General features: G+C 40.8%; 1 protein-coding gene across 1 annotated transcript; it reads left to right on the plus strand.

Annotated features, from left to right (window-relative positions):
* Positions 1-2,632: 2,632 nt before the first annotated feature.
* Positions 2,633-11,818, plus strand: LOC135587395 (uncharacterized). Its single transcript, XM_065078749.1, has 7 exons — positions 2,633-4,097; positions 6,302-6,420; positions 8,768-9,334; positions 9,424-9,724; positions 10,177-10,342; positions 11,253-11,355; positions 11,448-11,818. Exons 1-7 carry the CDS (start codon positions 2,937-2,939, stop codon positions 11,563-11,565), a joined length of 2,535 nt encoding a protein of 844 aa, XP_064934821.1. The 5' UTR covers positions 2,633-2,936; the 3' UTR covers positions 11,566-11,818.

Here is an 11,818-nt window from a genome sequence, read left to right on the forward strand (position 1 = left end):
AACGACTCGGGTTGGGTTGTCGCTCGTGTGTTGGCATCACTGGACTCTTAAAACACCTTTAAGAGCGGAAGTGCGGAATACGGGCCCACCACGTCGCCATAAGATGATTAATCAGACGTCGGTGGCAAGAATAACGTCATTCACCTTAGCTTCCTACCCACTTGTCCCTGCTTTGCGGGGCCCGTACTTGCCCACAGTGGAAGACAGGTAAACGGAAAGGGTGAAAGTCTGGCCGTTCGATCGATGTTGACGACCTTGTCCATCTTTAATCGGGCGATGTATATTGGATTCGGTCAAAGACACACCCGATTCACATCGATCAGGCCAAGGTTGGTGCGTCACGTGACTCGTGTGCGTGACGGAATGACAACATCGTGAGGCCCAATCCACATATCAGATGGGCTTATACTCACACCGACTGATGCTGTTATGTATCTGACTCGGTACAGGTGGACAATTTGGATGGAGCAGCAGCAGTGCATGAACCGGCAAAATGTGAGGGAGTTTTAGTGGGAACAAAGGCCCTACAGTTATTCCTTTCAGCAGAGAAGACATCAGCAACGCCATAGTTGTGAGTCCAAATCCAGGAGAGAGATGGCTCAGCTGATTCCAGTCTCCTCAGGAAGCTCCCAAAATGAAGTGGATCGTGTTGTTTCAGACTTATGTCTTGGATTCTTGGGAGTTGGAGCTTCTCCTGAGACCGTAGAGGATGATGATGGGGTTCGGGGGACAACGTGCATGGAATATGAATCACCATCTCCATCAACCTTAGTGCAATCTCAAAAGTCATAGAACCCACTCATTACCCACAAGACCCCAAACCCCAAGAGATAACCACAAGGTTTCGAGGGAGAACTGTCCAAGAAAAAGAACTTAAGGGATCAAAGAAGACGAGGAGCAACGAAAGCTACGTGATGGATGCCATGAGTGGCATCTTTAACGCAGTTTTGGCACCTAGGGAAGAGAAGCTTGCTGAAAGCCCTGTGCGGCGAGTGGGGGGGAAGGAAGTGGACACGGTGGATGGACGTGAAGGGAAAAGGACGGATAGCAATCCAACTCCCAGTATCCACACCAAGAACCCTATCTTTTCTGCCACCATGAGATGATCCCCGGGTCTTCTCATGTTCCTCTCTCCTATGCTCTCAGACTATTTACATTGACAGCGCCGACAAGCCTTCTTCACTCGTGAGACTCAGAAACACTGAGCTTTAATTTATCTTTACGTTCTCATTCTATTCAAGTTTTACCTATTATCTCTCGGAAGATAGATGCTGGAAGAAAGACTACAAACTCATGGATCAAAGCATGGGCGGAGGTCCTGTCACAATCATCTCACTTGTCTGCTCCTATCCCAAAGGGATCAAACACAACACATGTACAAATGTGTACTTCCAAGACGCATACACAGTGACGGAGATAAGGATATGATAGCTTTTTTCCGTAGATATCGTGTCGTGTATTAGGCTTCGGAGAGACATAAAAAAGGCTTAGTTGCTACGGTGGTCAGTAGACTACTGTTGGACATGCAAAGTTGCCTTTCCGATCATGCAATCTCTCACGCTCCTGGACATGGAAGGTGAGGTCGATCAAGCAGGTCCGAGGGAGAGGTGCTGCCATCTTATCTCCAGTGCTGCTCACTGCCATGTCCTCAAGCTCCTGTGCCACGTGACGAGGAGGAACAAGGAACGGTGGAGCTTGCATTCAGTTCCCTCCTGTGATAATTGAAGCATGCAGCGATGATCTTGTTATCATCTTGACTCCTTGAGATCACTTCCTGACAAAGCACAATCTTTCATCATGCTGAATATTTTATGTTGAGCAAGGTCTAAAAGGCAGACATCAGAAATCCTTTTGTTCGCTTCATGAGCATTCCTCATCATGATGCAGATTAGTATAGTCTACACAAAAAGGAGATATTATCATATTCAAGATTATAGTGATAGCTCGATTCCCTATCATTCTAGTGGAAGATTTTGCTCATTGTAGCTTCTTTATATTGAGAAGGGAACAGCAAGTGGATGTTGCAAGGAAGACAAAGACCTTCAAAGTCCATGTTCAACTCAAACTGTTTCTCGTTCAACATCTTAGACTATATGCAAGAAAGCTTGCGTCTTCTTCTTCGTTCTCCTTACAACTTCAAGGATGAACATCTTAACTCTCCCTCTCACTCTCTCTCGTGTTTAGAGAAGGAGATGACAAGAATTAGAAGCCCCGACATGCAAATTAACATGAAGAAGAAGTTTAGATATCACATTCAACGAGCAACCTTGCACTAAAAACGTGCCGTAGGAGTAAAAGAAGGTCCTTCTCCACCATACCACCAACCCTTCAATGTGTAACCCAAAGAACAACTACCACAAATCCACGGATCATACGGATGGACCCAATGCGAGCCATTCGATCCGGCCGTTGGATCCCCATCGAAGGGTCGTCGTGAGCCAATCAAAAAGGCAGGAGATGGTACGGGATACACAAAGATCGGTTCAACACGGGATGGGGCCATGCAGGCCGTCCGATCGACATGGCGCCACGTGATCCGGCCCTCCAGATCTTTTTGTTCGCTTCCGGCCACGACGTGGGACGCGAATAATATTTATTATTATTGTCATTATTTTTCTCCCCCTCTGATCCGTCCGTTGTTTCCAAATCGCCGCTTCTGTTCGTCTTCTTCCTTCTCCTCCCTTCTTTCTTCGTGGGATCTCCTTAATCATTCCCCCCTTTCTCTCGACCTCAAGAGGGAAAGAAGCCCCTTTCGTGCCTTTAAAAATGCCTACAGATCTCTTCGCCTTTTGCATCGTTTTGAGGCTTTTGTTTCCTGTTTTTCCGTGTTGATGGATCCGCAGAACCATCGAATTGGGTCAAATCAGGGTTTGTGAGAGGATTCGATGCGTTCTTTTTAGGGCTTTTTTGACTTCGGATATAGGTGGGTGTAGGGAATGGCGGATTTCCGGCAGAAGCAGGACACCGCTGACCAGGAATTCCGACGAGGTTTGGAGGAGCTGGTGCGCGGCCACATAGACGGATGCATGACCGCCGCCCTGGCTTCCTGTAGCTCCGCTGCTTCGGCTGTTGATAACGAGGACGACCCAGCACCCGGTGGCGGCGGCGACGGAGCCGACCAGCTCGCTCGACGAAGGAGGAGGTCGGACGTCGCGGGGGACGACCTCGCGGAGACGTCTGCTGCCGCGCGCCGCCACTCGCGGATCCTGAGCCGGTGGGTGGCACGCCAGGCTGAGGAGATGATTACCACCATCGAGAGGAGGAACCGGGAGTCGGAGCTTATGGCACTCGCGCGGCTCCACACCGTGTCTATGCTCGACAGTTCCTTCCTACGGGAGTCGCGGCGGTCGCAGACGACCGTCGAGCGCCCTGTGGCCGCCCGGGCTTCGTCCGTTCTCCAGAGGTGGCGGGAGCTCGAGGGCGCATCGTCCGCGGTCAGAGAGCGGCGAAGCCAACCCGCCCCGTCCCCCGCGGCCACGGCCAACAACAGTCGGAATGGTCCGGAAAGCCGTAGCCTTGCGGAGTCAATCGACGGCGCTAATCTCACCAGTAATGAGAGCGAAAACAATGAACACCACGAAGAGGGAAACGAGCCACCGGGATTAGCAAGCACGGCGCAAGACAGAGAGAGAGAGGTTACGGACGACAGGGAGTCGAGCAGAGAGCAATCGCCCGATCTTGGGGACGGTTGGGATGGCGAGAGGGAGAGAGTAAGGCAGATAGTTCGTGGATGGATGATGGGCACCGCTGTGGCAGCGGACGCTGCCTTGCGAACCTTGCCACGAAGAGAGAGCCCTAGGAGTGACTGGCTTGGAGAAACGGAACGGGAGCGTGTGCGGCTGGCGAGGGAGAGAGTGCAGCTGGTGAGCCAGCAGAGGCATGCCCAGGGTAGCAGAACAGGAGAGATCGAGAGATCTCGTTCAGCAACAGACCATGGCAATGCTTCAGAGCAAGCCCGGAGACACCTGCCAAGGTTACGCGGTAGACAAGCTCTGCACGATCTGGTTATGAGAAATGTGCAAGAGAGGGAGAGGGAGCTTCAGGGCTTGTCAGAGCATCGAGCAGTTTCTTGCTTTGCTTATCGCAGTCGAATTCAGGTCAATTTTTAGATAATTCCTTTTTGTTATATAATAAATAAGACATCTTGAATCATTTTGACAGCCAGAATGTATTAGCAAATGTCGATTCAAACTCTAGGACCATAGTTGCCATATCCTATGGCAACCTGAGTTTAGATCTAGCTTAATACCTGGAGTATATCTTAGGCATCTGGGTGATATCCCAGAAAATGATCCTAGTAGTGACTTCACCTGCTTTAACTCAGTTATTTCATACATATTAAAATTTTTGTAAATATACTCAGGAAATATCTTAACGGAGCTTTACTTTAGTGTTAAGGGTGAACATGAACATTTGATATTTGGAGTATATAATTGAATTTTTGGCTCCAGAAGAACTCGTATAGGCATCCAAATATCAGATAGTGCTGTATCATCTTAATTCATGCATATTTACTATTAATTCTGGCACATATAAACATATTTTACTTGCATATATGTTTCACAATAACAGATATTCATATTTCAGGTTGATAGTAGGGTTTATTTACCATCTAATCTTCAGTATTGACTTTGATGATGTACTAATCCATCCTCTGGTTCACTCCAAGAGTGACCTTTGAAAAAAAAAAGGTTGTTTTTCTTGTTTTCAAAATTGAAAATTAGAAGACCTTCTGTAGGAGGTAGATTTTCCATATCTGAGAAGACTTTGTCAGATATGACCCTAGAATCTCATATTTTATCCTTTACTCTATTGTTAGATAATATATGCAAAATATACTTTTTATTTTCTTTTTTCCTTCTTGGGCCCAGTGAGTTCTAGGATTACAGACTCATCTTGAAGTCCACACTTAAATTAGTTTTATGAATATTAAATTATCGTTAATTGAATGTCCCATTCTTAATTAAATAGTGTTAATAATGTTCTACAGTCTGTAAGTAACCTAGAGGCACTATAATATGATTTCCTTAAGTTCATTTCAGATGTATTATCTCTTCATCGTAGTCTCTTCTCCTACTTCTGTATTCTATTCACTGAGACCATGTGATCTTATTACCTTGAGCCTGCATGACTTGTCACCAGGATAAAACGATGAACAATTGTCTGAGGTAGACTCCTATGATTCACACACTTTTCTAAATTTATAAAAATCTAGGTGTGTGATTTTCTTTACTAATATGTAAGAGTATAATTATATAGTTAATGTAAGCATCCAACTTTCTATATAAGAGTATAATTACGTAGTTAATTCGAGCATCCAACTTTCGAAATAATGCTTGCGCTTATTGCTCAAATAAATCTTGCAGTAAAATCTGAAATTATTGTACTCCTTGCAAAATGCTAAATCTTTGTTAAAGGGTAGGCATCAGTGACTTCTTCAAACATTTTGTGATTTCCAATAATCTTATGTTCTCTTTTAGGCCCAATTTGGAGTGTATCCTATTTACTGAAACATTTAGCTACATAATGCTGAGGATTCCTTTGTGAAAATTGAACAATTAAAAATAGCACTATGTATTTCCAATTTGACCACCATAAAATGAATCCTGTCTAATAGATCTAGCATGGGGAAAAACTTAGAAGTAGATTAGTCTGTGATGCATCTTGGGAAAAAGGTTTTCAGGTGCTGAATTTAACTTTTGTTAAAAGCTTCAAAGTGTGATTTGAAGATACAAAGAAGAGTCCTACTTTGTCATGTCTTTTGCAATGGTTCAAGAACTAAGTGCCTACATGGTCCTGCCAAAATAAAAGCTACAACTGTTCAGTAAAACTCTATGTCTAGAATAATGATAACTTATGCTGGAATATTCTTTTACTAGTTGCATTGTCGAAACAAAAATCTCTTACCTTTTTCTTCTGAATCTAAGTTCCTTCTGCTGGACAATTATAAGTTGACTATTTTAATTCCTAAAATAACAGGACATTGTTCCTACAGGACCAAACTTTATATGACTTTATTATTATTATTATTATTATTATTATTATTATTATTAATTTGGAAATGCCAGAGCTAACTTGTTAGAAAATTATTACGTGAATACATGGTACTCAGACATTTGAACTGATCTTAATTAGGGACTTGTAACTATGGGTTAAATACCATCAGAAATTATCTGGCAGTACATTCTTTTATTTTGACATCACTGGGAACTATATTTTGCAATCTTATGTTTCTATGATTAGCTATCTCGATACTTTGTGTTTTATCATCATAGTAATTGTACTTGCAATCATAATCCAGTCCTTGCTTCGAGGAAGGTTCTTGCGAAATTCTGGACCAACTGAGGATGAGCGACGCTCTTCTGTTGCAGCTAGAGAATTAGGTCAACTGAGGCAGCACCATCCTGTATCTGGATTAAGGTATTTTTTTCTTTTCATAATAGTTACTGTAAGCTGTTTTACACATACTGATTCGTCAACTATGTTCTTATTACATCTGGATTCATAATTGAGACAAATCCTGTTTGTATGAATTGGTTAAATCTTGCCTAGTACATATTTTATCAAAACTTATATTGTGAGAAATGCAACTGAAACTTCAATAACCAATTCATTATTAGCCACTGTGAAATGGATATCACTTGTTGATAATAATATACCAACAGCAAAAGCAGAATATAATAAATATTACTATGCTCTATGGATTTGGATCAGTATAGTTCTTCCCTGAAGGTTTCATGATTTTTATAACTTTAAGAAGTTACCATATGTATTCTTTTCTAAAAGGAAATTTATTATCTCAATTACCTTGTAACATCATAAGATGGGTCTTGTTTATCTAGTCGAAGTAAAGTATCCTATATCTAATGCCACCTTTCTTTCCCAACCTTGTTGTCAGCTATGTAGAGGATAAAGCAAAATTCACGTGAACATAATTTTAATGAGGTCCTTGAGAGCAGTTAGTTTTAGCATGATACAAATAGGATGCAAGATATATAAATTAGGCAGTACTTAAATGGGTTTGAATAACCATTTTTTTTTGTCATCGTCAGATAGATGAGATAACCATCTAATGTGGGTAGTGTTACTAATCTATGTATGATAATTGCCATTTTGGATAGCATAGTAGGATGTTATAGCAAGCTTGGTGGATTAGGGTGTCACGACCCGCTTGATGGGTAATTGATCCGTGAATCTCAGTGAGCCTGAACCATTAGTCCAAGATGCTAAGCCTAAGTTAATTGTATTAGACTTATCAAGCCCTTATAAATCAATCATGATCGACTAAATCAGAGCCTCAGAATCTTTCCCACTTAAAGGGTTTGACATCCACATCAAGGTCCGAGCATAGCCCTTATTAGATCTTAGCATTGTGTATATGAAGCATAGTTCAGTTGTGGCTCTATACAACGACGTGTCCTCTGACCTTGTATATGAGACATAATCCAGTTGTGGCTCTTTGTGGTGATGTGACCTCTGACCCTGTCCATGAGTAGCCATTTCCTACCTAAGTCTCTTACCATATCCCTATTAGGTTGGCTCTGATACTAATGTCATAACCCAAGGTAATAGTAGTACACTCATCAATAATAGTGTTTGTCTACCTCTGATGTGAGACTAAATCGGGGCGTCACACATGACCACCCGCTAGCCCAAATGGACTAATTTATCATCAGGACAATGAGGCCATTTCCAGCCATGTGCACGAGCAGATGATTCTCTAGATCCTGGGAGGAGTTGAACACATCTTTCTAGACTCCTAAACAAGTCAGATAATTTCTCTCCTAAGCAGGAGTTGCACAAACTCCTTGTTGTTTCAACAGACATCAGAAGAAATTGAGTAGTCAATCATCAGAACATAAGAAGAGTGACCCATTCAATGGTATTTACGTCCAATTCAATTTTCAACTTGTATTAATTAGAAATTAGAATAACAGTAGTCTCTATGTATGGCTTGTACCTCTTCTACAGACATCTTTGCCTATTTTGCTCTTGTTCTCCAGTAATAAAGTAGTTTATTTTTCTCTTTAATTAATCCTCGGTAGAATTTTTCCCTTGAATTGAGCAACTCTATGAGGGATTCAGCCATCAAATCATCAAGAGCAGTAGCCCTTTCATGGGTATCTGGTCTAGTTCAGTTTCAATGTATAATAATTAATTATGAATTAAAACATGTTAGCCTATGTATATATATGGTTTGTAACTCTTCTGTAGATATCTTTGGCTATTTTGTTCCAGCAACAAAGCACTTTATTTTCTTTTGGATTAGATCCTTGGGGGACTATTCTTCTCGAATTGGAGAAAAACTTATGAGGGTCCATTCTAAAATTGTACACTTCCAGTTTCTTTTTTCTCATGCATATATTCATAAGTCAATTCATTTAGGTTTTCATGGTCATGTATCGACTGGGTTGGTATAACATGGCTTAACTCCACAGCGTCTAGCTGATTACATTTAACTAACCTGTGCACAATCTAAATGTAGTTTAAATGGAGTTAAAAGGGTTAAGAGTCCACAAAAAATAAGCTGTACTTCATATTTCAGAGTGTGAAAATATTAAAAGGTAGTGAAATATAATGAAAATGCACATTTAACAAAAGGGAAACAGTAAAATTTTCTAATCAGTTAAGTCAATTTATAACCTCTAGTATGGCTTTTTGCTTATTAAATCTATTATATGGGAGTTCACTGTGCATTTCCTCATTCTTTTTATGGAGTGGTAATACAATTGCTAAAAGGATGACAAATTGTGTTTGTTAACACTAGGGAAGAACTTAACTCCAGACAAGAGAGTGTCATGTCCAGTCAAGCAAACAGTCGATCCGATGCATTTGACAGTCATGATACAAACAACCTTGATGAATCCCAAACAGATACTGGAATTTCTGAGATATATGAAGCAACAACGACACCTGTAATTGTTGAGACGGAAAACAGCACCGAAAGTGAAAATACAGAATGGACAGAATTCACAAGTCAAGTAGAAAATTGGCAGGAAAATGCAGTTGGGGAAGAGGATTGGCAACAGTCTACTGAAGATAGGTTTAGTGGATGGCATGATGGTAGTGAAGCTGAATATAGTGGGAATTGGCAAGAAAATATAGACCATGCACAGCCTCATGAAACACCTGAAGGGGATGCAGAAAATAGACATCATCAAGTGCATGGGTATTGGCAAGAAGATGATCCTCAAGAGACGCTCCCAATTTGGCACGATGAATCTTTACCTCCTCTGCAAGGCCAACAGTCCATTTCTATTAGAAGAGTTAATAGATTTATTCTTCCTGATGATGATAATGTATATAGCATGGAGCTCAGGGAACTCTTAAGCAGGTAACTAATGATCATTTATAGTCTACTCATATATAAACGAGATTACTTATTATATTCTTATCTACTAACTTAATGTCTTTATTCTGCAGGAGAAGCGTCTCTAATCTTCTTCGCAGCGGGTTTCGTGAGAGTCTAGACCAACTAATAGAGTCTTATGTTCGACGGCAAGAACATAATCCATTTGATTGGGATTTACAGAGAACGGAATCTGTATCTGATTCACAAGAGGTAGATCAGGGTCAACAGAGGGATGATATGATTGAGGACCAGCAAATTTCCATTGACGAGACCCCGCCAATGCTGCCATCTCCACCGATGCCACCGCCACAACCACTTTGGCATTCAAATTTGCATCATACTAATTGGACTCGACGGAACATTCATAATTCAGTAAGCATCTCTCTCTCTCTCTCTCTCTCTCTCTCTCTCTCTCAATGTGGTGATTAAGAGAAGAAATTATATATCTTTCTCTTAATCTTGTGAATCTTTTGATAATTTCTTGCTTTTAGTCTTGTGATGTCTTCGTTCTTAATTTTCAGCTGAAATATATCTAAATTAAATCATGCAGTCAAACATTATGCGATACAATTTTCTTATGCCACTGGAGAGTTGTCTTATTTCTTGTAGCTTCAATTTAGGATCATTTTATGTTCTAAATTTGGGGTTGACTACTTGTTTGGTTATTCTGATGACTGCATCGTAGTTTTTCTTCAATTGAACAAAATCAAAGAGGCACTGGTTTTGCCTTAGTCCCAAAATGTATTTCAATGCTTATAGAATCTTCTTCTTGATCAAGATGAATTATATACTTAACATTTAATCTGAAACCATTACTTTTTCAGGAATGGGATGCTATTAATGATTTAAGGGCTGATATGGCTAGGCTTCAGGAGGGAATGAGTCATATGCAACAAATACTGGAGGCATGCTTCGATATGCAGCTTGAGTTGCAGCGTGCAGTCAAACAGGAAGTTTCAGCAGCTTTAATTCGGTGTTCCAGTGGACAAGGTTTGTAGAAGCTTTTTGTGATAAGTTCATTTCTTTTCTGAAATGAGAAATTCTGTTGAATATCTAATGGTACAATAATTTGATCTGATTCTATTAAGCACATGATGATCCTAGTTCTTTTTTACATTTCGATGATCAATAGCGTTACGTAATTAATCTGTCTACACAGTAGGCCTTCATGATGCACAGCTCAAAGGGGGAGATACATATGCTAAATGGAAAGAGCATTTCTTTTAGTTGACCGAGGATAAATCTTAGATTGATGCGGCTCTTATGGCATATCCAACGAAGCATGAATTTGATTTTCCTCACTGAAAGTTGTTTGTGAAAAATCATCAGTCTGGTACCTGATGAAGAATTATATCAAGACCAGAACAAGTTGAAAAATACAGAGCATAACATGGATATATGCAAATTGAGTAAAGTGGCATGATAAAATTAAACAAACAAACCATAATACAGAAATCATGATGGTGAGCTGATGCACATGTCTGCAATTGGAGTTCTTGGGATGTCTATATTTGAAATAAAGTCATGGTAACTTGTGCGTATCGTAACGGAAAAATTAAACTCATGCAATCTGATCCACTCACATGTAAAGGCCTCTTGGTGTACAAACGACACCTTATCCAATCAATTGTAGTGCCCATGTTCCATCAAATTCCAAAATTTCTCCTTTTCCTTGACCATGTATAAGATTTTTATTCTATGAATGCATTCCTTTTCCTATTTACATGGTGCCCATGACATCGGATTGTATCTGTCTGGACATGGTGGAACTTCATCGGTATCTTAATATTCATGCTAATGGACTTCTTTTTGTTCAGTACTCCCACTGCATAAGAGCAGATATTTTGTGGTTCACAGAATCTTGTGTTGTTGCTGAAAATTTTCATTTATTTTTCATTAGGGGAGGAAGAAGAGTACTCGCAGGATGTATCGAGATGGTGTCATGTGAGAAAAGGGACTTGTTGCATCTGCTGTGATAGTCACATCGATTCTCTTCTTTACAGGTATGTGTTTCCTCTTACCCAGGTCAAACAGATCATGTAATTCGAGTGTGACAAATGCTTAATCATTGTGCTGTCTTGATCTCTTCCATCAGATGTGGGCACATGTGTACATGTTCAAAGTGTGCAAACGAGTTGGCTCAAGCTGAAGGCAAGTGCCCGTTGTGCCGAGCACCAATACTTGAGGTAATTCGAGCCTACTCGGTAGCGTAAAAACTGAAACCAAATCAGATAGATGCAACAGCAGCAGCTTTGTAGCGGGAGTTGGCATGTTGATGGAAGAACTGTACATAGGTCTAGTCATTTTTTTTTGCCTTCGGCACCCTGATTATTCATCACTGAGAAAACTTGTCAAAGGGGTCATTAATTTTGATATTGGAAGGTTGAGTAGACTTTTAACCTTTTATTCATCATTGACATGCCAGTAGAAAAATTTTATGTTCAATTATTAGTATGTCTTTTGATG

This window comes from Musa acuminata, chromosome BXJ1-8 (assembly GCF_036884655.1).
Source record: "Musa acuminata AAA Group cultivar baxijiao chromosome BXJ1-8, Cavendish_Baxijiao_AAA, whole genome shotgun sequence".
NCBI classification, from domain to species: domain Eukaryota; kingdom Viridiplantae; phylum Streptophyta; class Magnoliopsida; order Zingiberales; family Musaceae; genus Musa; species Musa acuminata.